The 27,760-nt window shown below is 36.2% G+C and overlaps 1 protein-coding gene across 1 annotated transcript in view; it reads left to right on the forward strand.

The window, feature by feature from the left end:
• The first annotated feature begins 15,032 nt into the window (after window positions 1–15,032).
• The window catches only part of rdx (BTB/POZ and MATH domain-containing protein rdx), a 73,435-nt gene continuing 60,707 nt past the window's right edge, over window positions 15,033–27,760 (forward strand). The window contains exons 1-2 of the mRNA XM_089102727.1: window positions 15,033–15,284; window positions 21,617–21,830. Coding sequence (XP_088958853.1) covers window positions 15,271–15,284; window positions 21,617–21,830 — 228 coding nt within the window. The 5' untranslated portion in view covers window positions 15,033–15,270. The remainder of the gene's footprint in view (window positions 15,285–21,616; window positions 21,831–27,760) is intronic.

A 27,760-nucleotide genomic window follows, 5' to 3' on the forward strand; every position in this document is an offset into this window, starting at 1 on the left:
TCAAATTTGACTTGTTAACGCCATCATAAAGTGCCATGTGGCCCCCAAAATTTACCCCCTGGGTGTCTTCTCCAGAATTGAAAAGCTAGGAAGAATGAAATGGTGCTATTGTAATCTCCATGGTCAAAGAACCTATGCTTGAGGGTAAAAATTCCCTCTTTTTTATATTTACGTGATTTTTATTAATTCGCCTTGATAACACGGTCATAAAGTACCATATGACACCAAAAATGACACTTTCGGTGCCACATCTGGAGAGGAAATGCTAGTAAGCATAAAAGGAGTACCGTCTTAATCTCCATGGTCGAAAGCCTTTAACCTGAATTTTACAATCCTCCTTCTTGTACACTCTCCCTCCACCCACCCCCCCCCCTAGCAGAAGTAGAAGCCTACTGCAGCATTGTAAAGAAATGTTTCATCGCTCTTTTTAAAGCCTTCCATCATATCTATGTGCTATGTGTAAATTTTTCTCGGTAACTTCGTCATAAATTGCCATATATTACCAAAAATGACATTTTTTCGTGCAATTTCCGAAGTAGAAATGCTGGGAAGCATTAAAAGCGTACTGTACAAAACTATATGTTGAAAACCAATCACCAGAGTTATAATACCTGCTTTTTAGTGCTACCCCTGTCAGCCACTTTGGCAACCTAGTAAAGAGTAAACCACAGCCCATAGTAACCGAAAGTCCAAAAACGAGTTTTGAAAAAAAACGATGTCTAGTGAGAAAAATTACCGTTTGAAGCCGAAAAGAAATTATAGGGATTTTAAAAAAGAGCCTCTTCTTTAAAACTCATATGACTGCTTTAGTTTCATCACTTTGAAACAAAAATGGTTTGGCAAGGTTTATTGTATACATTTTTAAAACCTAAAAACTAACAAAAATTAATTTTAAAAATGGTTTTTCTGACGAAAGTAGAGCCAAGATGAAACTTAAAATGAAAAAAAATTATTGCTTCGTAGTTTATGCAACATATATCTGCAATATTGATACAAATAAACTTATTCGTAGTATTTTCCTAAATCTATAGAATTCGTGAAAAACAAGCACTTGACTGAAAACACGAAATCGATGTAATGAAACACGGTTAGGAGCAGAAAATAAGTACCCTGCAGAAATAAAAGACTAGTTTATAAGACTCTTAATAATTTTTCTCCGACCACGATATCAGTAAATTTTAATTCTCTCAAAACTTAAATTAAGATTAGTTTTCAGTAATGCGCTAGTTTTTCAGAATTGTACAAATTTAGGGAAGTATTACGAGTCAGGTTTATTTGTACCAACATTGCAGATATGTGTTGCATAAGCTTCGAAGCAATAATTTTTGTTATCAAACCCCATTTGCGATTTACTTAACTGTTTTGGTTTCGGACAATTTTCACATTATGATAGAGGAGCTACAAACATTTATGGATACAAAATGTTGTGAAAATTCAAAGACATTTTGGAAAATGTAGGGCACATTGTTGCTATCACGCCTTAATGTCATATCCGTATCCATTTGTCATATCTGATAAACGCTTAAAACCGTTTACTGAGCAGATCTCAAAGAGTCAAAGAGAGGATACGCTTGGCAATGAATGTCCGATAACACTTTCATTCTCCTGGTCTGTATCAGGGTTTTGCCACCCCTGGGTATTTATCACTATTTCTAGTAATTTTTTATGTTGCCTAAACAAAAAATCACTAAATCAGCACATAAATCACTAGATTATTGAAGAAAATCACTAAATCAGCATACAAATCACTAGATTATTCAAGAAAATCACTAAATCAACGAAAAAAATTGCTAAAATCTAGTGATTTTTTCCACTGGTTGGTAACCCTGGTCTGTATGGGTGTGCCGATCTTCCCTTTGAAAATAGATTAGATAACGGTGTTGGCAATTTATCTAAGAAACGTAAAAATGTACGGCCTTTTGACGTGATTAATCTAAAAAATCAAAGTTTTTCCAAAGGAAGTAAAGAGCAAAGTCGGAACTTAAAACGGACAAAATTATTGTTTCACTGCCTATCTAATATACATCAATCAAACTAGTACAAATAAACCAACTAATTATGTTTCCCCGTGTTTCTAGGATTATAGAAAACTAGCACTTTACTGAAAACACACAAATCAAGTATTAAAAACAGGAATATTGATCATTGAACAGCATATAGAAATATCGGATTGATTTATCAGGTAGCATTTTGGTATAATATCCAATAGCGCTATAAGCTATAATATCAATAGTGATTAATAAACAATCTTCAAATTTAAGAAATATGTTTTAGTATTACTTGAAATGAAGATCAAATAAGACATAATATGAACTCTGTGAATTTGGTTATTTCTCTCTATACGACAGTGAATTTCAAACTATGATACAAATTCTAAAGCTAGTCTATAGTCCTATTGCTGTCAAGATCACTTTACTTCGAACTTGTCTACAAACTAATCACGACATGTCCTTTTTAAAACCAAAACGACAGCCAGGTATTGAAAGGAGCCATTGTGCAGAAGTGATACCAAATTAAACGAGAAAAAAAATAAAGCAACAATCCTACAATGAATTGTTATTTATCTTAAAAGGGGTTCATCCTAAAAGGGATTGATAATATTTTAATTCTGTAACAAGTGTCCTTAACTGGTTTGCTTTTTCTGTACCAAAACTACTATATTATTTTGTGTTTCCAGTAAAGCGCTAGTTTTCTATAATACTAGAAACAAAGGGAAACATAATTAGTTGGTATATTTGTACTAATTTGAATGATATATTTTAGATAGGCTATGAAGCAATAATATTTGTCAGTTTTAAGTTTAAAATTCGCTCTTTACTTCCCTTGGAAAAACTTTATTTTTTAGACTAATCTTTGCTCGTTTTTTATTCAAATCTAATGTAGAAACAACGCTGTCATGATCTTTTTTATTTACGGGGAATAATTTCTGTTCGTTTTAAGTTTTAACGTCATTCGTTAATTTCAGTTTAAAACTTATGGAGCGGTTTAAGGGCGCATTTAAAAGCTTAGATTTATGCCTAATCACTCTTTATAAATTTGACTTGATAGCACATTCCCATAAACTGCACTTTCCGTTATTCCACCCATTTTTTTCAAATGAAAAAAGTGCCTTTTTCAGTAAAATAAGTAAAAAAAAGGTGTTTTTCAAAACCTAGGCAGGAGCAAAAAATAAGGGGGTAAGGACATCCCTTCCTCTCAATTACCGCCATTAGAACTAGCACACAAGTTTCATCACAGAGTGAAGTCTGAAGGTTTAATTCAAAACTGTTGATCATTCAAGCTTAATTTTCGGTAAATTTTAGTTGAAAAGTTTTAGTTTTAGTTAATTTGTTTTCGCAATAATCTTTTACTTTTAAGATGAGTAGAAGATTTATGTAACTTACTAAGAGGGTCTGGAGGGAGAGTATATGTGAGGGGTTCTTATAAACCTCCAGTTAAGGGCTTTAGACCATAATTTCTGCAATGGTACCGTCTTATGCTTCCAAACTCTTCCACTTCAGAAGTGGCACCAAAAGTGCCGTTTTCAGTGCTATATGGCACCTATGAATGGCAAAATGGATAAAAAGCACGTAGATGTGAGTAATAGCTTTAAAATGAGTTTTCCCGGGTTATGCTTTGAAAAATGAGTGCATCACATTTTCAAAAATAGTAGATTATCTAAAAAGTAATGATAAGAAGGGACAAACCATGATTTAAAAAAATCCAAGGAGGAATCGAACGCATGGTAATCTTATTTGAAGTCCAGCGCTGTACTAAGAGAACCGCGCTTCTAATAATCTAATTTAATATGTTGGTGTTCGTAGGACTTTAATTGCGTAGCTTATTAAGGGGGCCTGAAGAAGGAACCTGCGGGTTAAGGGTTTTGGGTCCTAATTGTTACAATTATACCATTTTATACTTTCAAGATTTTCCACTTAAGAAGTGGCACCAAAAGTGTTGTTTTCAGTGCTATATCTGACTGACGAATTGTAGAGTTGACAAAAGCACGTAGATATGAGCAAAAGTTTTCAAATGAGCTATTAAACATCACTCTAAGAAGTTCTGGTAGCCACTAACCCCAGCTTTTCCACTTGAGACATGGCACAAAAAGTGCCGTTGTTTGTACCATTAGAAACTTGCAGATGATGGAATTTTTAGGAAGAACGTAAATATGAGCAATATCTTTTTATATGAGCTATCAAAAATCTATCTACGAAGTTCTGATAGCCAGCTAGGCCCACCCCTTGGGAAATGGCATAAAAAGTGCACTTTTTCGTGCCATATGGCACTTGCGGATGGTAGAATTTATATAAACCACGTACATATGAGAAATAGCTTTTGAATGAGCTCTTAAGCATCTCTGTGTGATGTTCTAGTAACCCGCTAGGCCTGAAAAAAAAAGAAGAAAAAAAAACCGTGTTAAAGTTTTTTAACTTTTAGTCACTATGGGCTGTGGTTCGCTCTTTACTAGGTTGCATCTAATGCTTTAACCCTGACAAAGAGTTCATTGCGATTTCTCCCAGAAAACTAGTTCAAATTGAAATCTGTGAAATCTAATAGATGGTAGAATTTGTAAAAACCTAGTAAAAATAAGCAATAGCTTATAATTGAGCCATTAAGCTTCTATCTACGATGGTGTCGTAGGTAGCCTGCTAATGTTTCAGTAGCTTACTGGTGAGCAGACGATTTATGAAACTGACTAACGGGGTTGGGAGGGGGAGGGTGTTGGAAGGGTTTTTGCAAACCTTCAGTTAAGGGTTCTGGGACATAACTATTACAATCGTCCTGTTTTGTACTTCAGAGCTTTTCCACTTATGAAGTGGCACCAAAAGTATTGTTCTCAGTGCTATATCGTACTTACTGATGGTAGAATTGAAAAAAAAAAAAAAAACACGTGAGCAATAGCTTTCAAATGAGCCATTAAACCAGCGGCGGATCAAGGGGCGAGGGGCACCCTCCCCCCTAAAGCAGTCTAAAGTAGTGTAATTTACTTAATTAACTCAAGATTGCGTTAATTAAGCTTGCTCCTAACACAAGTGTATCGGATCAACCTATTTTGCGCCCCCCCCCCTAAGAAAATCCTGGATCTGCCCCTGCATTAAACATAATTCTTATAAGTTCTGCTAGCCAATAGCCTCAGCTTTTCCACTTGAGTCATGGCACAAAAATTGCCGTGTTTAGTGCCATTTAGAAATTCTAGATGGTGGAATTTATAGAAAGAACGTAGATATGAGCAATGTCTTTTTTATATGAGCTATTAAAAATCCGTATACGATGTTCTGGTAGCCTGCAAGCGCCAACACTTGAGAAATGGCAGAAAGTGCCATGTGGCACTTGCAGATGGCGAAGTTTATAAAAATCATGTAGGTGTAAGAAATAGCTTTTGAATGAGCTATTAAGCATCTGTCTATGATGTTCTGGTGACCCGCTAGGCCTGAAAAAAAAAAAAAAAAAAAAAAAATTAGACAGATCAGTGCTATAGATGGAAAAGTGATTTTCCTTGTTGTTCAAGGAGGGGGACTGTAATTTCCCTGTATGATGTTTTCGACAATTCTCATTCCAATGCTACACTTTTCATTTGGATCGGACGCCATTTTGGAGGGGTTTCAGGCTTTTTTTTAAATCATAATAAATTTCCTTTTGCAATAGACTTTTGCTTTTAAGACGAACCGAAATGATAGTTAATAATAATAATCATAATTTATTTATAGCCCACTGCACAAACAATGTGAAAAATAGTGGAGTAAAGAGAAAAAGGAAAGAAAAAATTAACACTCAGCACTTAAAGTAAGATAAACAAATAAAAAGAAAATTCAGTGAAACAAACGAATGAGACCATGATGAGGGGACAGTTTTTCATAGGCATTTGTATTTTTATATGTAAATCACGAAGTTCTTCACTTATATCAGGTGCGTTATACTTTTTGATTATACGGCGATTACGAAATGACAACGGATGATATAATAAAAATTTGCAATACTGATAATAGCATTTTCTTAATTTAGATAGATCATTCTTCCTAAGCAAAATGTAAATACCTGAAAGGTACAAAATAGCATAGCGAAAGAAGACTGAGTACAGTGACACTAAGGCTTTGTGCTTGTACTTTCACCGATTTGCAACAATCTTGGAATACCAACATCTAATCTTGGTACATGCGTCCCTAACAGCTGACTGGCGAAAACAAAACATATTATTACACAGAGTAATACCACGCCAACGTAAGCTTTCCACTGAACGTACAGAAGAATAATTACAATTCAAAGGAGAATTCGTAGCATTACCGTTGAAACAAAGATACTCGCACTTTTCAACATTTAAATTAAGTCCAATATCTAAAAAACCTTTTCTCACATTATCCACCATTTTAGACTAAATTTGCTCCTACTAATAAGTAGGATGTTATCCGCGTAAGCAATATGCGATACATCAGAAAAATCAAGAAAGCAAGTATCAGCTAGCTTAGATAGCACTCTAGCAAAAACGTAAGGGGATAGCACGCCTCCTTGGCGTACTCCGCATCGAACACAAACATTCTCTTGGACATTAACCCCGTTACCATTCGTTAGTCAGTGACAGATGGCAATTTTTTTCATTAGGCAGGGTTTTTCAAAACACCTTTTTTAACTTTTAGTTACTATGGGCTGTGATTCGCTCTTTACTAGGTTGAAGCTACTGCTGCAACCATGATACCAAACAGTCGAAGAGTTTGCTGAATGTACGATCTGAGCAAACCGATTTCATAGCCACAAAGATAAATGACGACTGACAGAATGCACTGGCCTTGTATAATTTAGGTTATATATTTGAACATTAGGGGAGTGGGGTTAAGGGTAGGTTGAGTTACGTTTCAAACCCCTTTCTGAGATTTATTTTACCCCCCGCACCCCTAATGTGCCAATATTTAGCCCAAATTATGTTATTATATAAACTAAAGTATCAAATATTCATAATGTTTTGGTATATTTCGTTATGATTAACCTAACTGCACTTCTTGGGTAATTTTTCTCTCAAGAGGGCCGGCATAGACTAATGCTGCCAATTTTTTGTGTTTTTTTTTTTTAAGTTAATCGCTGATGGTGGAATTTATAGGAAGGGCATAGAAACTGGCGTAATTTGATATGGCAGGGGGGAGACAACTGCCCAGACCCAAGTTTTCCCCCTCCAGACCTCATTTGCCCCCCCCCCCAGCTGAAATTTAGTTTCTGCAAAAAAATCTTGTCAAAACTAAGATAAGTCTTCATAATTCAACCATCCAGAGAAACAGGTCAGTTTTCTTTAGCATATCCTTGCCTCTATGGTAATACTCATTTTTTCCATTTTCACTTGATTTGGCAAAATTGGATCCAACTTCCCCCTCCCTCCACAGTGGTGGATCCAGGATTTTTTTTAGGGGGCGCAAAATAGGTTGATCGGATAAACTTACGTTGGGAGCAAGTTTAATTAATGCAAACTTACGTTAATTAAGTAAATTACACTACTTCAGACTATGTTAGGGGGGACATCCCCCCCCCGGATCCGCCACTGCCCTCCATGGGATTTTGACGAAATTAAGCCACTGGACGTAGATATGAGCAATATACTTTATATCAGCTATTAAAAATCTGTCTAGATACATGCGATACCAAAACGCCCAATAACAATACGCTCACACCGATACACGTAATATAAATACGCCCGATACCGATACAGTGTGCAGCCCTTTCTCCAGGGACTATGGAGGATCGTATCATCACCAAAACCAAAGAAATAGCTACCATTCCTCAATCAGTGTCAGATGGCAATTTGTTTCCACTAGGCAGTTTTTTCCTAAACATGATTTTTGACTTTTGATTCTGACCGTGTTAAAGAATTTATAGTAAATTCCCCCAACGGACTAATGAGACTTACTAAGGGGGCTGGGAGGGGCAATAGTGCCATTTTTAGTGTCATTTAGCAGTTGCAGGTGGTAGAATTTATAAATAAAACGTAGATATGAGAAATAGCTTTAATGTGAGCTATTAAACATCTATCTGCGAAGTTTTTGTAGCCCGCTAGCCCCACCCCTTGAGAAATGGCACAGAATGCTCCATTTTTGTGCCATATGGCACTTGCAGGTGGTTGAATTTATAAAAAGCACATAGATGTGAGAAACATCTTTCGAATGAGCCATTAAGCATCTCTCAATGGTGCTCTGGTAAACCGCTAGCCCTGAAAAAATGGGAGATAGATCAGTGCTACCCATACAAAAAAGTGATTATTCTTGTTTTTCAAGGTTTGGGACTGTAATTTCCCTGAAGAAGGTTTTCGACTATGCTGATTCCAATGGTACATTTTTCATTTTGATCTGACGTCATTTTCGAGGGGTTTCAGGCTTTTTTCAAAATCACCATAAATTTCTTTTTCCACTAAACTTTTATTTTTCGTACGAACCAAAATGATAGTTACCATTCCTGAATCAGTGTCAGATGGCAATTTTATTTCACTAGGCAGTTTTTCTTCTAAATGCGTTTTTTAACTGTTGGTTACTATGGGCCGTGGTTCGCTCTTTACTAGGTTGCAGCTGCCACTGCAACCATGATGATATACTGTAGTCCCTCCAAATATAATTCATAAAGGAGTTGTGAACGATAACACATCGAAAAATATAAAATATGTCCATATTAAGAAGTTGGAGGGGGTGTGCTTTGGCCCAGGGCACTGTATTAGGTACTCCATACTGGTCAAAGAGACCTTTGATACAGGCGAATTAATTTGTTATCTCTAACAAGGCTTGAGAAATACGTAACATCACCTACTTTCTTTGGGATGTTACAGTCATCTGGTCGTTAAAGACCATTCACAAAATGGCCATTGCACTGACGTCATTTTTTTTTTTTTTTCGAACAATTAGTAAAGCAAGTATGTTACGAGTTTCTCAAGCGTTTTTGAGATGATAAATAATTTTTCTGAATCAAAGGGCTCTTTGATCTGTATAGCTGGAGTTCCTAAGGCCAGAGCCTACCCACCCTCCCAACTTCTTAAATGTAGGCATATTTTATACCTGTCAATTTTTGATCCTTCAGGGAGCATAATTGAGAGTCATGGGCCCACTGAGGAACTTGGATAGTAATTTTTTCTGACTTTTCTTTTTTTAAAATAGCTAGTTTTGATATTCATCTTGAAAAAAACACCAGCTTCCCCACCCCCTAGATTTTGAAATGTATTCCTCCTCCCCCCTAGCTACATTTTTGTGAATTGACGCCAGTCGATTCTTGAACGATTAAATAAAAAAAACAAGATTTTTAAACTGAAAGTAAGGAGCGACATTAAAACTTAAAACGAACAGAAATTATTCCGTATATGAAAGGGGCTGTCCCCTCCTCAACGCCTCGCTCTTTACGCTAAAGTTTTTTATTGTTTTAAAAAATAAAGTTGTGAGACAGAGTCAAACTTTAGCGTAAAGAGCGAGGCGTTGAGGAGGGGACAGCCCCTTTCATATACGGAATAATTTCTGTTCGTTTTAAGTTTTAATGTCGCTCCTTACTTTCAGTTTAAAAAACTTGTTTTTTTTATTTAATTTCTGATCGTTTTTTAGTTATTGCACCTTTTATTTGCATAAAAATTTTACTTTTCTTTTGCTAAATGGATGTCTTTACAAATTAACTTACGTAACTAACTTCTATATTCGTATATTTTTCTTCTGGCAAAAAATATAAAGTTGCAGATTTTTGCAGATATGAGCTTGAAACCTATGTAGTAGGGTTTTCTGATACGCTGAATGTGACGGTGTGATTTTCATTAAAATTCTTTCACTTGTACGGGATGTTTCCCCCCTCTTTAAAAATCGAGTAAATTTTCTCAGGCTCGTAGCCTTTGATGAGTAATACTAAACTTAATAAAATTTATATATTTAGGATCAGCATTATAAACACATTCTTTTGATACATTTATTTACATCAAAATTTCGTTTTTAAAAGTTTCGATTACTATTGAGCCGTATCGCTTGTTTTTTTATTGTTTTTTTTTATTACGTATATGTTATTACTTATATGAAGGGGTTATACCCTTAGTCAATAACACGCTCTTTAAGTTAAAATTTAAAAAAAATTTTTATTAACAAACACTTAATAACAAAGGCCTTTTAATTATAATATATCGCTATTTTTAAATAAATAAAAAAAAACTGTCGCTTACTGTGCTTGTTATTGACTGGGGGTACAACCCCCTCACATACGTTATAATTTCTGTTCGTTTTAAATTCTAATATTCTTTCTTACATTTCAGTTGAAAAAACTTGTTTTTTTTACTTAACTTCTGATCGTTTCTTAAATAATGCTAGGAAATCCGGCGCCCCCTTCATAGAAATTTCCCTTACCCCAAAGAAACATCCTCCACATAAATCTTCTCCAGAGTCTTCCCCGCCTCTCGCCCCCCCCTCCAGAAAAAATCCTTCCTGAAAATGGTTGTATACTTCCCAATAACCAATAAATAATGCTGGCAAGTCCGGCGCCCCCTTCATGGCACTTTCCCGTCCCCCCTGTACCCGTCCGGCCGGGTCCGAGAGTGCCCGCTAGCCCCCGACCCTCGCCTGCCCCCCCCTACCCGAAAAAATCTCCTCTGACAAAGTCTGCATACTTCCCAATAACCAATACTAGATGTTAACATTGAGTAAAGTTCATAACTTTCAGCCCTACCCCTGGGGCCTTTGGGGGATTAAGTCATTATAAAAGACATTTTTATCATATTTTCGACCATGCTGAACAAAATGGATATCTCACAAGTTTCATCGGGTGACTTCGGGAAAAAAATGAGCGTGGGAGGGGGCCTAGTTGCCCTTCAGTTTTTTTGGTCACCTAAAAAGGGCACTAGAACTTTTAATTTCCGTTCGAATGAGCCCGCCCACGATATTCTAGGACAACTGGGTCGATACGATAACCCCTGGTAAAAAAAAAACAAAAAAAACAAACAAACAAATAAACACGCACCCGTGATCTTTCTTCTGGCAAAAAATGGAAAATTCCACATTTTTGTAGATAGGAGCTTGAAACCTCTACAGTAGAGTTTTCTAATACGCTGAATATGATGGTGTGATTTTCATTAAGGTTCTATAACTTTTAGGGGGTCTTTCCCCCCTTTTTACTAAAATCAGCCAAATTTTCTCAGGCGCGTAACTTTTGATGGGTAGCAGTAAACTTGATGAAAATTATATATTTGAAATCAGCATTAAAATCTGATTATTCTGATGTATCTATTGGTATTAAAAACCCGTTTTCTAGAGTTTCGGTTACCATTGAGCCGGGTCGCTCCTTACTTACAGTTCGTTACCACGAAATGTTTGATCAAAAGTCGAAAGATGTGCAATATGTCTATACTTGAAACCGAAGGGGAGAGGGACTTGGGCCTTTTTACAGCCACAACAACCAAAAAAGTTGTTCATATTTATAACAGATGTAGACGATAATCGTTAATCGGTGTTGTTTTAAACAAGTCATAACATGCTAACGTTCCTACTAAAATGTATCAATGAATTCCATGTTTTAAATTCATAGACTCTTAAATTCATAGTCATGTTTTAAATTCTCAGTGAAGCCGAAACTTTCAAATCAGTGGGCTCTTAGGAGTCTGTCCTTCCTCTATATTTTTAGTCCCTCTGTAGACTATCTAAGAAAGAAATATCTTTCTTGGGTGCCTTTGCTGAAAAATATGTTTTTTTTTTCATTGAAGAAATCGAATTAAAGGACAAATTTGCCCACTTCCCCTAGGTATTGAAAAATACATTTTGCCCCTCACCCCCCAAAATTTTCGGGAATTGGTGAATTTATCTGGTAAAAATGATATTTTCTATCTTGACATTTTCATTCAATGTCATTTGAGGTTATGGGAACCCAAATAGGACTGCTTGGTCTTTGATAGGTTTTGTCCTTCAAAATAGGGACTAAAATTTTAATTTACCATCAAATGAGTCCTCCTCCGAGCATTCTATGTCATGAGGCCTGACGAGAAAAACATGGGTGGCACATCTTTTATGAATTAGCTCTATCACGGTGACTCTGATGTGACTGATGTGATGGTTTTTGTCATTAATTGCTGCGAAAATAATAAAAAAATATTTCAAAGAATTTGAAATTGTTGATGATTGTGAGGAAGTGGGGTGACTTCTAAGCCCATCCGAACGCAGCTCTGATTGTATCTTGGGTTAATTAGTCATTAACAGCAGTTGGAAACCCGATAATGCTTGAGTTTTTGCACTTCTCTATAATTCATGTTTTGCAAATTTTATCCTACTCAATCACTCATTATAAGTAGTTCAGAAAGACGGATATCCAAGCAAGGTAGGTCATAAGAAAACAGGTCATTCCTTTCAATAAAAATCAAAATTAAATCTGACAAGTTTAATGTCTGTCTGTTGTTTTAATTAGCAGGAACTATTAAAATGCAAGTAGGCTATTAATGTAGTAGGTTAATTTATTTCGTGAAATGCGAAAATTAAGCCTAGAAACATTTTTTTTCCAACAAGATCAATCAATAATTAAGCTAGTATAGGCACCAATATACCATAGAATTAGGAACAGATAGAAGGCCGTTTGGACTTGACTTCTTTGGAATTGATTCCGTCTCTTCTAATACAAAAAGAATTTTGGGCGACCAATGGTAATTTAGTCAGAGTTTTTATTAATAAAGTAATGACTTAAGCATATTAAATTTCTCTCAATTTTGATTCATTTGCGTAACAGGACGCTGAGACGATCAAAATTGTTTAGGGTAGATTAGTTAGTTCATAAAAAGATTCTAACAATTAAACATGGCCAAGTATTGTTCTGTTCATGAGTATTGGAATAAATCCAGGGAAGATTCAGAGATCCCAACTCACAGGTAATATGATAAGCTTGTAAAAGAACAAAATACTACTTTTTCCATATTATTTCTTCTTCGGCATCATAACTATTATCTCAAAGAATTTTTTACCCTTGACTGCACCCACATGGCCCGGGGGCGTAATTTTTTATGGGGCAAGGGGGAGAAACTGCCCCCTTCGGATGCCAGTCCCCCCAGAGCTGAAATTTTGCTTCTGCAAAAAATAGTGTCAAAACCAAGATAAGTTTGCATAACTCAAGCATCCAGAAAAACAGATCAGTTTTCTTTATATATTTTTGCCTTTATGGTACTATATTGCTCATTTTTCTCTTTTCACTTGATTTGGGAAAATTGGTTTCCACTTTGCCCCCCCCCCCCCCCAGGATTTTGATGAAGCTACGCCACTGATATGGGGAAGGGGTAGAGGCAGTGGCCTCCATCCGTGAATAGTCATGATTTTTGGAAATAGTCAGATAAGAATTTTTTTTGTCGAAGTTAAACTCCCATAATTTCCCCCCAATTGACATGTCTCGCGTACTCCCGTCCCCTATTGAAATGTACTCTCTATATAGACAAATTTCTACTATTTATGGGGCTGACGAAAAGGTCTATTTTTGTATTTTCTTCGACATTAAATATAAACCCTGATACTACTACTACTATCAGCTCACCGCAGCACCAAGCTGCCTGAGGCTAACACAGCTACGCACGCTCCTCCTCTATCCTAATCTATTCAAAGTCCCCCTCTTTATACCCTCTCAGGAAATTCCTATTTCCCTTAAATCTTTCTTTATGACAGCCTCCCACCCCAACCGCGGACGACCTGCTTTCCGTTTAGCCCTAGACTGCTGGCTGAAAAGGACAATCTTCGGCTATCTGTCATCCTTCATCCGCAGAACATTGCCTAGCCGCCTCAACCTTTCTCTCATTATAGCCCTAGAAAGTGGGACTGAATCAACGAAGGGCGGATCCAGGATTTTTTTTTTTGGGGGGGGGGGGTTACTAATTTTTGACTTTTTCGGGGGGGGGCTTACTAATTTTTGTCTCAGTTTTCGACTAATTTTACTGATTTTTACCTAGGTTTTTACTAATTTTCGACTCGGTCAAAAATTTCGGGAGGGGGGGGGGTTCAAACCGGGTAACCCCCCCCCCCCCCCTGGATACGGCCTTGGAATCAACTAAAAATGTAAGATCATTAAAATGTGCAGTATGGTAGAATTTTAGACGATGGGCTTTTTGCTATCTTAAAATAGCTAAGTTAGGTAATTTTAACCTTTAGAAATGGATTTCAAGTCTAAATTGGGGCCTGGGACGGTCTTTTGAAGTGCTTCTTTCACCGGTCACTGGCCTTTGATGAACTCAAGCAGACAAAGCGCTGTAAAATTTAACTTTCTTGCATAAATCTACAGCGAGGCTCAAGAAAATCGCTTTGCAGCCACATTTTTCCAAAGTCCTGATTAATGAAACCTAAAAGAATCTCTGATAATTACTTTGGAATTTCGGGAAAAAAATCCTGATATGGCTTAAAATTCTATTCAAAGCATTGAAAGTCAGTTTGAGAAAGCAAGTTCGAGCCAAAACTAAGGGGAAAATTCTTTTGTATCTAATTTAATACGACTAGGCCTGGTTTACAATCTGTGTCGTTTCTAATTTTTCGAATTCCCATTTTGTCTGGCATATTTCTTTAAGTCAGATTTGATTTAACTGAGAAGCTCTGGGACTTGAACGATAATTTAGAAAATCGGATATGCTTAATTAGAAAATCTATTACAGCTTCAATTATTGCATTTCTGGCGGAATAATTGTTATTACGTTTAAAAAAGTGTGTGTGTGTAAGCCCAGAGTACAATATACTTCAACGATATTTTTTCTTCAAATCCCCCTCTAAATGAACTTTTTCGTACATACCTCTTTTTTGGGTCTTTTGCTGTTTGTTTTTGGTAAAGGAAGTTTGAAGATTATCATTGAAGCTCTGTTCCCATATTATTTTCAAAATACTGAAAATGGTTTTCGATTCAATAGTCAAATAAATTAGGTGGGATTGTCATAATGTATAGTATTCATCCTAACGATTAATGTCTTTGTCCTCATTTCATTTAAATGCAAGAAGAAGAAACTTTTAAGTTTAGCCTAAGGTCATGCAAAAAGTAAAAAATTACAGCTAGTGTTTTGATTTCACGAACAAAGCTTTCATTAACTCTACAATCGAGTACCTTTTATCAGTCTGTAGTTGAATTTGAACGGAGTTGGATTGACCGATGCCAGAGGCATCTTACATTATCAAGCTTCATCACTTTCATCGTCACCCTGAAAATTCCCTAACTGGTGTTCTACTTCTACTGAAGTTTATGGTTTTGTTCAGTAATTGAATAGTTTGTAGTGATATTTGTTTTGGATTAGTAGTCAAAATTGCTTCATTAGAGCCGGATAGTGTTGGACTTGCACCTCAAGAAGGAGAGGGCTTGAGAGCCTTAATGGCATCTTCGAGGTAATGAGACCCAACATAACCTTAAGGGTAAATAAATGCCTTGGGAACAATGGTATCCTTGTGGCAGGATCGTCGTTTAGGGGGGGCACAGGGAGTGCAGTTCTTTCCCTCAATGATGCCCCCTGACTATCCAGATATGGACCCCTCTTGTACCCCCCCCCTGCAATAAAAATGCTAGAGATTTGCCCCTGCATATTAGAGTTGGGGTTGTTGAGAAAGAAAATGGTCAATTTGTAGCTTTTTTCTGTAAAGTTTGAGAAGGTATTTCTATCCTAGTAAGTAGGATAAAATGAATTCAAAGCCTGAACTAATGACCTTGGCTAGGCTAATTTAAAGCAGTCAAAAACCCTTGGCCTACTTATACCACTCTTAAAAGCAGATTAGGCCTATGGTAAATTTTTACCAAATCATATTAGCCTATTGACTTACAAAAAAAGTAGCTAAATTAGGCTAGGCCTATATCCTACTTTAGCTACTTTTGGCTGTCTTGGAAAGGGGTTAGGCCTAGATTAGGAAAACAAAACTGAGGGATGGACCTACAGGCTAAAGTATGCCCCAGGAAGGTATTTTGAAGTAGCCTACCTACCTCCACTCCTTCTCCCTCTAGAGGGTCCTGGAATATGCCTACATGACAGGTCTCTTACCTGTTGAAATTTTGACAAAACAATATTTTACCTTAATTTTCAGTTATCATTTTCTTTTCTCTGGCTTTAGTGCAATTCCAAATGCAATTCCTGTTATTTGAGAAGAATTTTAAGCCATAGGCTAGGCTATCAATGTTTTTGTTTAACTTTAGGAAATGTATTTGCATATCTTTAAAACCTTATAGGCCTAAATTGGAAGCTGAAAACAATTTTGTTGTACTTCATTTAAGCAGAAGATCTATTTTGCAAGGTTTCACTTTTAACACACAGATTTTTAAAGGTCATCAAAGGTCAGGGCTCTCTAGAGAGAGAAGGAGTAGAGGTAGGTACTTCAAATTACTTTCCTAGGAAATAATTTAGCCTGTAGACCCATCCCTCAAAAATTCATTTTCCTAACCTAACCCCTTTCCAAGATAGCAAAAAGTAGCTAAAGTAGAATTTTACCCATTTCCAACAAAAATGATTAGGCCAATTATATTTGGAAAGAGCAGAAAAAAGGCATTGAGTGGTATGTTTACTTTATTCATAAGCCTAAATCAATAATATGAACAATGAAAAATTTACCCTTATTTTATGCTCTATGAATATAATAATCATTTTTGTTGGAAATGAATTTTACCCCCACCTCTATATATACCAATTCAGGGTATATATTTGCACATTAGGGGCGGGGGGGGGGGGTAAAGTTTAATCTGCATTGGAAATAAACTTTACCCCCAACCCCCTAATGTGCAAATATATACCCTGAATTGGTATATATAGGGATGATTGTTATATTTGGAAAGAGCATAAAAACGGCATCAAGTAGTGTGTTTACTTTATTCATAAGTCAATAATATGAACTACCAAAATTTACCAAATTTTCAATAGCATGAATCTTTACTTGAAAATTAACAAGCAGCAGGAAGAAAAGGGTTGCACTATTGAAAATTCATTGAGTATGTTTATATCATTTAGTGGTTGTATATTTATTCATTATGGGGGTAAAGTTCAGTGGTCTACATTTAGGTATAGGCCTAGGGTAAGATGCTCAGTAGTTGAACAGCTAATCACAACTTCAACAGTTAAATCACTATAGAATCTCTATCATACCACCTATAAAGTAGGTTGTTTTGTCATCAGCTATCTTGCCAGGTTGGCTATTTCCTGCCAATTTTCAGCTTTACAGTACAAGTGATTAAGAACCCACAAGGTAGGTTTTTGGGCTACATTGTTTCAAATCTTGCTACTTTCGGACTAGAAATTGAAACAAAAAAAAACAATCATGTTTGTTATATCTATTTGGCCATTTACCTTCTTTGGAGTCTTGGAGCACAATATAATTATAATTTGTCTTGGACTGTGGGTGCCCCCTTCTCATTTGTGGGTACCCTGTCCCATATCTTCATTACCATTTCTTGAAAATAAAAGTATGTAGACCATTTACTGCCCCAATAAAGATAATAAATATGCATAATTCTGACAACTTCTTTTGTGAAAATTCATTTCTAGCATAAGAGTGAAAAGTTAACAGAAAATGTTACAAAACTTTGCATCCTGAATGTTATTCAATCACAAAGGAAGTAGCCATGCAGGCAGGGGAATTTTGTTAGTTTTGAAAAATTTAATAAATGAGAATGATTTTATAGTCAGAGACAAATTAAGATAAGGTAATGTAGCTTAATTGTAACTATAATCAGAACCATGCATATGGTTTGTGGTGCTTGGGGGAAATTTATTTACAGTTCTTCTAACCCAATTCAAATGTAAGCAAAAATAGAGGAATCAAAGTTAAAATTTGGCCAGAGTCAGCAATCCCCTAGCCACAGCGCCCCCCCCCCCCCACTTCAGTGATCAGGGATCCTGACCCAGCCCCCCCAGGAATAGCTCTGACTTGGGCATTCAGTTTTTGTCCATCTTAGTTATTAGAGGATGTTCTTCTAGAGACAACATATGTTGTCAAACCTTTGTTCCATTAAAATCCAAATTTCACAAAGGCTTAAAAACTCAATGTATAAGTTTGAGAAATGCAACAAATCAAGTGAGGCGAAAAATATGGGAGTTTTTGAGGTTTTAGATGAAGTCTTTGACAATCCTAAGCCCTTTTGACATTTCCTAAGTTTACACATATTTTAACCTTGAGAAACAATAAACCTTTCTGTATTTGTTGTTTCAGTCTGATTTTCTTTTACTCTAGATCTTGAATATAATGGATAAAGATTGAATACCTAGTTATGCTTAATAATTTAGTATATACACTTCATGGATTGAATGGACTGATAGAATAAAGTTGAAACTTAAAACAAACAAAATTATCATTTCTCCACTTGTGCTGTCATAAAATTGACTAGTGATTTACTGAAAGCCCCCCAAAAAATGGAATAAAGTATCTAAATCACAGACAGGCTGAATCTTTCTTTATTCTGCCCTGATCAGTGGTCTTTTAGCAAAGATCAGTGAGCTCTAAGATCTTAGAATTTCTATTAAGAAAAAAATACAAAACAAAAATCCTAACAGAATGATGTAAGAAAAGAGAAGTAAGATCATAGCAGCAAAAACGCACCTTTTATTTGAGCCCTGAATTAAAGGCTCAAGTATTTTTTGAATTTGAGCATCTTTTTATGTTCTTTCCAATCATACTAATTGCTTATTTTACAAATTTAATTTCAAGCCCTTAAAAGGATCCTTAGGGTAACACCTTGTTCCTTACACTTTTTATTTGCCAGTGGAAAATGATTACCAAAAATTCTGAAAAAAAAACTTTAAAAACTATCATAATTTTATACTTATCTCAATAATCACTTTTGGGAATAAAAATTGTTTGCCCCCAAAAAATGTTTTCTAAAAAAAATCATAAGCTACCCTTTTAAAATTTGGAAAAATACATGTTGTTGATTGGCACAGGCTTAAAACATATGCAAAATTTCAACTAAGCAATCTGATATGTTTTAAGTTATTGCCAAATAAGTATCAAGGGGTTGCCAACTTTCAGAAGTCATATCTATCAGGTGGTGTATGCCAAGGATGGTTAAGTGTGCCAAATACTGCATGGCATAACTATGTGGTACGTGTGGTTCTCCAGGATGTATGCAAGGTGGCAGAAAGTGGGAAAGGTCTTTATAGATAGGCTACAAGTACAATGAAAAACCAGCATTAGATCTATCTGAATTATGGACAAATGTAACCCTATTAACTTGTTACCAAATAGGAAATGAAATGTTTACATCATTGAATAGTTACAAACCTAAGAACTTTTACTTTTTGAGGAGTTGCTCACTTTATGCCACTTGGTGTACATCTCAGATTGGAATTCAGATGAAAACAGGAAATTTGCTTTGGACAATAATTTTCTAAACAAGCTTTGATATGATATAAACACAAGTATTTTTCGAAATATATTTTTTCCCCGGAATGTGTTTTAAAAAAATTACAAAAATCTACCTTTTTAAAATTTTGAAAAAATATGTGGTTGATTGATGAGATCTTAAAACACATTTACAATTTCAACTAAGCAATCTGAAAAGTTTTGATGTTATTACCAAATAAGTACCAAGGGTTTGCTGACTTACAGAAAGCATGCACACCAAGTGGGATGTGGCAAAAGTGCCAAGCATTACAGGGACTCCATGCGAGGCGGATGCGCGGCGCACTTGGCGCTCCTTGATGAACACCAGGGGGCTGAAAGTGGATTACTTTTTGTTTTACTTTTGACAGGAACTAGATACTAAAAGCTGAGGCTGAAAGTGGATGACCCTTCATAAGTCAAAGTAGGGTGAAAAATAGGGATGGACTTGTCCAAATTATGGAAGAATATTAGTCTAATAACTTGTTACCTAAGTATAAATTCAAGTGACGTTTATACATCATTGAATAACAAAGAACCTAAGGACTTTTACTTATTGAAGGGTCACCCACTTTCTGTACCTCTTGAAGCACACCTTGTGCCATACAGTTTCGCCATGCATGGTTAAGTCTCTTTAGTACTCGGCACAGATCATTCACACTCGCCAGGCAGTGCCTGTTGAAGCTTATGTGGTTTCTGAAAGTTGGTAACTCCTTGTTACTTATTTAAAATACAGTAATTTAAAAATGTTTCAGATTGCTGTGTTGAAATTTTGCATGTGTTTTAAGGTCAGGCCAATCAACAACATATTTTCCTCAAAATTTTAAAAAGGTGACCTTTTTTAAACATCTATTTAATTTGATGGCAAAATTTTGTATTTCCATAGGTAATTGTATTGCATATCATATTAAGCTCATTTAAAAACCTATAATTTGACACAAATTTTATGTCACTGTCTTAAATTAGGAGTTCAGATATCTTGTTTTAAGATGGTAATGTTTCCTGAAATCCACATTTTTTTAAAATCTTTGCAAATAAACTCATTTTATAACTTAGAATAAGTGTAAGTAATTTCATGTAGTTCTGAAAAGGTTTGGCTTTCCACATTTGTCTGCTAAATCCTGATTTATAAGGTTGTAAATAATTTAGAGTACCCTAGATTTTGAAAATACTGTTTGCCCCCCCCCCCTCCATCCTACATTTAGAGAATTGATGCCAATAAATGGCTGGAAAGCCTAAATTATCCTTTTTAATGGTATTTTCAAGTATCTAAGCCTACCAGGTCAAAACCTATTAAAAGAAAGAGAATTTTAGGAATGAATCTTTACTTCATAATTAGGCCTTGGGAAGTTATTTTCTAGCTGTTAGCATAAGTCCTTGCCTAATTGTGAACAATATTTAATTAATGCAAAAAAATCATTTTTGGCTTAGAGTCAGCTTTTCTTAAACTATAGGTCTTAGCATACAGTTTCCAGCATATGAGCTGGATTCTGAGTCTATTTTTTATTCAATTTACTTTTGGAATTAAGTTTTAGAAATGGTGCAATTCACAGACTTGGGCTGGCTGTATTGCAAATACTCACGCCTGGAGGCACAAGTTTAGACCATTCTGACTGAAAAGGTTTTCTTTGAATGCTCATCCAATGCTATGCAGGCTATTGGGACATTGACGGGGCTATAGATTACAATCGAATTGGTGCAGGTCCTTAAGAAGGGCAATAGAACAACTTGTTATCAAATGAGCCCTCCAAGTTTCTACAATTATCTGTTCTACATCACAAGGACAGAGGGAAAATAGCGCATTGGATACAGGGCCTTATCCAGTACTTTTTCAGGGGAGGGGGGGTGTTACAAAAGGATTTTTTCGGGGGTATTACAAAAACAAGCTTTAAAAACACATGGAAAATTTGTTTATATTAATTTTTGTAACGTTGTTGCGAGTCAGACACTAATTATGGTATACCTGGATTTAAGGCAAAAATTTTGCAGTATTGAGAAAACATCTCTAGCAAAAAGAAACCTTTCTTCAGATGTTAATCCTCTTGAAATCTTTCACAACTTTCTCTCCCTTAGTTAATGCAATAAAAGTCTATGGATTTTGCATGATGGCTAATTACCAATTCAATATTGTTATATTTATTTTGCATTCATAGCTACCCTATTACAACAAATTATTTCTAAGGGTGGCTTTTACGCATTTTTAGTCAAGATTCTCCATAATTACATGTTGGGGGGGGGGGGTCTTTTGAACTAATCTTAAGGGAATGCCCCATTGTAAGCAGGAAAGAGCCTGTAAGATGTGATCTCGTTTTCTGTTGTTTTTTTTTCTTTGATTTGATAATAGACCATGTAATTAATGGTTTCAGGATGGTTGCTGTTGGAGAATGCTCTCAGACCCAGAGGGCCAGCCCAAGTGGTGCACAGGCTCCTGCCTCTTCTTCTGCAAGTAGCACTAGTGGATTTAGTAGTTCTGCTTCTACATCTTCTGCCAGTACTTCTGGAATGCCCATGTCACGAGTTCCTTCTCCCCCACCATCTGAAACCACAACTCCTGTTGCTGAAAATTGGTGTTATACTCAGGTGCCTAGATTCAGGTTCACTTTTCTTTTTTAGTTTCTAGATTTTGACCATTGTAAATTTGAAGATATGGCTTGGGGTGTGCCTTTTTATTTCTTGTGTGATAAAACTGCTTTAAAAGAAGAATTACAGTCATTTATAATTATTGTATATGCCCATTCTTTGGACACAAAAATGTCCATTCTTTGGACACTTTTAAAAATTATATATTACTAGTCTGGATAATACAAATGTCAGGAAACATGTTCTAAATCTTAGGCTTTATTTTTATTTAATTCTATTAAAAAATTTAGGAGACAAGGAAATAAAAAAAAAGCTTAGCACTTGTTGCTATTGTGTTTGAATAAAAACATATTTTAAGCAATGCATTTTAACTTCTTGTTCCATTTCTTGCTTTATATGTTTAATTAGCTCTAAAGATATCCCCATTTCCTTTTATTTATTAATCAACTTATAATATTTTGCTGCCTATGTATTTTTTAAATGAGACCTTCATAATAATTACATTTATTGCTTTTCACAAATACAAAGAACTAATGGGGTCACAACTTTTTCGTTTTGCTAATGAACCTTGGAAGGTAAACTGAAAAAGAGAAGACGGGTAAGAGTGAAAGTTAAGAAAAATAAATTTGTGCTTGAGTTGTGTATCAAACATCTACTGCATATCTAATTCACCAGATAGAAAGTGGGCCTTCTCGACAAAGAAAATGGGTTGGTTTAAATGGGGTAGTGATATATAGCTTTGAAGGCGATTTAAAGGTTTCTAACTAAGGGATGGAAAGTATTTGTTGGCCTAAGATTGAAAGTTGCTTATTGATAACCTTCCCCGTATAAAGTTATATTTCATATTTGCTCCAGGGAAAGATATCGCGTCGCCTACGACGATAACTTTGATTAGCATCAGATTAATGAAAGAATCTTAAACACTGATTTTTTTTGGGGGGGGGCAGTCCCTTCCTAAATCTCAGCAATTAAAGCCTTTGATACAATATTTCACAAATATATCCTTGAATCAAAACGCTTCTTGCTATAAGCATAACACTCATAAATTCAACAAAATTTAATATTTTAAAACCACTGAAAATTACAAATAACTACTATGATTATACATTCTACAACTAAACAATTATGCACAACCAAGTCAAAAGCTTTAAAACAAAGGAGTCCTGGCTATTTCTTCTCGATTCGCTTCTTTTGCTTATACCCAATTCGCAATAAGAATTATATAGCTTTTCAGAACTTTTCGTAGAATTTTTCAGCCAGTTAAAAAATAAATAAATAAACTGAAAAGTATTAGCTTCTCGAAAAACCTGCTCTGTGTGAAGAAGTGCACATAACCAATGTTTAGAGAGAAAAAATCAGGGGATTTTTTTGGGAACGATGGAGGAAGTGTCCCGAACACCAAAGAGCATTTTTTAAGCTGTAATTTATCCCCTCCCCATCCTATCCTTTCAGTGTACAGGCATGTGTATTGAGATACTTGAGTTCAAGGCCGTATCCCGGGGGGGGGGGTTACCCGGTTTGAACCCCCCCCCCCCCCGAAATTTTTGACCGACTCGAAAATAAGTCGAAAATTAGTAAAACCTAGGTAAAAACCAGTAAAATTAGTCGAAAACTGAGTCAATAATTAGTAACCCCCCCCCCCCAAAAAAAAATCAAAAATTAGTAAAACCCCCCCTGAACAAAAATCCTGGATACGGCCCTGCTTGAGTTTGTTCTCTGTCTGTATTTAGTACGTCATCTATCCTTAAACGAGCACCCGAAAAGGTGACAGCGAGAAACCCCATTGAAGATAAAAAATGTACAAAATTCACAGTATTTGGATGCAGTGTGACATTTTCTTAGAAAAAACCTCTTTTGAGACCTTTGCTCTCCTCCATTCGACAACTTTTTGGAGGCTTATCCCCTCTTTGGAAAATTTTCCACAGAAGCTTCAGTCACGATTCCTTATTTAATCATCAAATGGAAATATTTCATATTGTCTGCTAGTGTACACCATTCTGTGTCCCTAGGCCTGCCTGTCATCCTGCCTTCTCGCTTGAGTTTTACAAATATCCACTTAAGCCTTAGCACCTTAAGCTAAACAGACCTGCCTCAAATCTGGCTTCTATTTGAGAAGGAGGATGCACCCTCTGGACACATCCTCTGAACACCCCTCTACGCATTGAAGCATGTGTACTTATGCGTCCCTGCATACATACTTGAGACCCTTTGTCTTTGGGCCAATTTATTTGTATCTAGACTGGGAAAAAGGTTGTTAATCAAGTTTTTATTCCTAAACAGATTAAACATATTGACTACAATTTTGTATATTTTGAAGACCAGTTGCTGAACAACCTCAATGTCAAATGTAGATGAGGGCAAGGCAAGCCGGAAGCTATTGAGTTTTGTTCAGTTTAATAGGCCTTGACATGATGCCTTTAAAAAAAGTAGAATGACAAATTCTGGCTGATGAGCAAACTGTTGCGCTTGAGGCAAGCATACAATTTTGAGGCGGTATTGTTTAGCTTGACTGAATTCTCTATCTGTAATACAAATACAACCGGTTTACTATTGCTTTGCTCTGGGCAGCTGCGATTTAAGTCAGAGAAATAACAAAATAAAAACAAATTTTTTTTTTTTTTTTAACCAATTTAGGCCTATATCCTGTTCCAAAGAGTATCTGTAACTTGTAAGAGCGGAAACTAGCGCTAGGGTCGGCAAAAAACATCGACGCCATCTAGCGTTTGATAACACTAGGCTTTTTTGAAGCTTTGTAATCGTTTTTTCTGCCTGGAACAGATATCAGATACTTATTATTACACTAATTTTACCAACTACACGAATTAAATGAATTATTTTTATCATTATACTAAAAAAAATGCCAATTGTCGCCTAACGCTAAATGGCGTTGCGGTTTTTTTTTTTTATACTACCGGCAGTTTTAACTCTTGTAAGTTATCCATGTTCTTTGTCCTGTTCTCAAATTTACCATCAAATTTTTATCTCCTTTTAAGTCCCTTTAAATTGATACTAATGATACAGAGTCGTGCCCAAAATGGAAGGAAGTATTTCACTCATTGAAAGTGGAGAAAGAACTTTAGCCTATGTTAATTCTTTGGGAAATTCTCGTTAATTGACTACCACTACGTTTTTTTACTTCTAATTCCGTTTACTCAACGCCACTAACGTCCTGCTGGAAATAGTTTATTTGATTAATAAATTAGACGTAAGCATAAATAAAACAATGCAAACCTGTTTAATTCAAAGGATTAAAAAATCTCAATGCAAAATTAACCTAATATATTGGTGCTTGGGACAGTTATCGTTAAGCGATAAGATATGTCGGATATTTTTACGCTTACCGGGTATCGGTAAGAGATAAAACAATTCCAAGGATACAGGAAAAACCTAGGTGTCCGATATAAAATATGAGGTGAATCGATCTTTTTGTTTGTAATAAATAAAAGGAAAATACAACAAAGTAGTGATAGTGAATTAACAGAAGTCTTTTTTTGCATTTACTTCTTAGGGTCACGAAAAGTCATGATTGTACCTCTTCAGTAGACTACTTCTAGCCCAAAGACTACCTACCATAAGTATGAAGACTATATACCAAAATGGAGCAACTTCATTCATCTAGACCGTAATTTCTACTTATTGTTTCCTCATTTAAATCCTCGCTCTAAAACGGGTTCCGACATAAAGCTTAAAATCATTATTTTCACTCTCCTGTTTGGAGTTGAGACCCGTATCTGAGTCCCCTCCCGGTTTACGTCTCCCCTTCCGTCGTACCCTGATATTCATGTCTCTGCCTCACCGCGCACCACACGGGCCGCCCCCACTATTTGGAAGCCGCTTAGCGCTGAAGCACTCCCAGGTTCTCTTGAGAGGTCGCAGAAGGTTAGATGTAGCTTCAAAGGGTGTACTAGTAGCAATTAATCGGCACGTGACTGCATCCCTTCTTCCTCCGCCACTCCAAACCTTTAGCATGCGCTATGAAAAAACGAAGAAGGATAAAATGATGAAAAAAAAGACGAACAAAATAAGGATAATTTCAGTCAGTGAATAACGAAGAACAAGGCTGATATTTTGGCTTAGACTTCCGCTAAGCCGTCATCAGTGCTTTAATCAAAAAGCATATAGCCATACGTCAAAGTGAATACGCCATGTATAACTATTGGGGTCGCAAAGCCTATTTCCTAACATTAGAAAAGACGCAGCAAACGTCATGGGCCATCTTTTTCCCCATTTAGTCTCCTCGCCCTCTGTCAATGTTGACCCCGGGATCCAAGAATTGCCAAGAACCGTGGCTCCATATTCACCAAAAGTCTCCGTGTTATTTTATGATGCTGCTAATACTCCCTGTCAGGGCCCGAATGCTTCATGCTCTTGGGAGGGGGATGGGGTACCGTGTGAAGATAGCCACCTCTACCCTGTGGCGAGAAGATGTAACAGTGGAGTATTATGCCATCCACAAGAGGGTAAACTTTTGAGGAAAGCAGTGAATTTGGTATAAATGGTTTGGTAAAATGGTTTTCCAAAGCCATTGCCAGCACAAAGGGCTCGTTTACAGGGACAAGTAGCAAGCCTGTGTCCCAACCTGGCAGCAGCCGGGATTGATCCCTATGCCCCGTATTGCCAAGCAGAACATCAATCCACTTTGCTATCAATCCACTGGGTTTAGTATAAACGGAAAATCGAATTTATTTATAATCAAAAAGGTCCAAACATCAGTTTCTGATGCTCGTCAATTCAAATGTTCAATACTAGTTCAGATTTATCTTCGGCTTAAAAATATTAACCCTATTTGTTCGTCTGTATAGTGAATTTTTGAAGCTTAACACGCTCTCAAGTAAAATAGGGAAATGCCCGTTCCCTGAATCTTCTTTGACTAAACTTAAATACATTGATTGTGGGGAGTTAAGTGGCCTAGGTATTGTTTAAGTTTATGCTTTATTACATTTTGGACTCATCTCCTATATTTAAAATACGATTTCGGTTTCCTAAGGCATCCTTTGCTATGACTAATAGAGAGAAAGATGGCTAGTAAAAATAATGAATTGCATGATCACAAAATCCCTATCCAGTAATATTGCTAGTTTCTAATTATATCATGATCAGGCAGTACTTAGCACTGGGCTTTTCTTGGCTGCAATTTGATTGCTACGTTAAAAGATCCGGTTCTTTCGTAAAAATGCAAAAGATCAGTCCTTTTTTCAAGTATCGGTTGTTGACCTTCGACTCGTCTTTCACCGTTCTGATGCAATGTAGCTTTGGGTGCTTTTACGGTTGATATTTCTTAATAAGAAATGTTATAGCTATTTTTTTTAGGTATTGGACACAAATTTACCACTTTGGGGGGATGAAAGTGGAGAGTGATTCTATACCTTAACGTCCAGACTTCGTCAAGCGGAAAAAGTTGTTGTCTAAACAAACTTTGTTGAAAGTAGTAATGTGTTCTAATTGCGCTATCTGCATGTTCTTTGTTAGATCCGACCTCTGCAATAGGAGGGGACTAAAAAGGGATTTTAGGCTCTCAATCAAACTTTGTGGGAAGTACTCCGGTTGAGCTGTTTGAAAATCCGAACAATCTAATCTCTCCTGGGACCCCGCATGGAGTTCCCTGGATTCGATACGATCATTGTGGGGCTCCCTAAATTATTTTCTTCGTGACATTTAATATGAGAGATTATCGGATCTCTCCCTTTAGGGGGTCTGTTCAATTTCGACGTTGTTTTTTTTTTGGGGGGGGGTGCTGATTTTTTTCATCTCAGGGTCTACCTGTATGAGTTATCGTACCTTTACCAAACAAAATAGTCAGTAAGAGTATCTGTCCAATTTGTGTTTTTGGGAGTCTACGCGTGATCTGATCCTTGTGAGGGGGACGGTAAAAATTATTCATAATGAAATAAGCATGCAATAAATATATGGCACTAACTAAGCGAGAAAAG

The sequence above is a fragment of the Artemia sp. Qi Xiang Cuo genome, chromosome 16, assembly GCF_049724085.1.
Source record: "Artemia sp. Qi Xiang Cuo chromosome 16, ASM4972408v1, whole genome shotgun sequence".
Lineage (NCBI taxonomy): Eukaryota > Metazoa > Arthropoda > Branchiopoda > Anostraca > Artemiidae > Artemia > Artemia sp. Qi Xiang Cuo.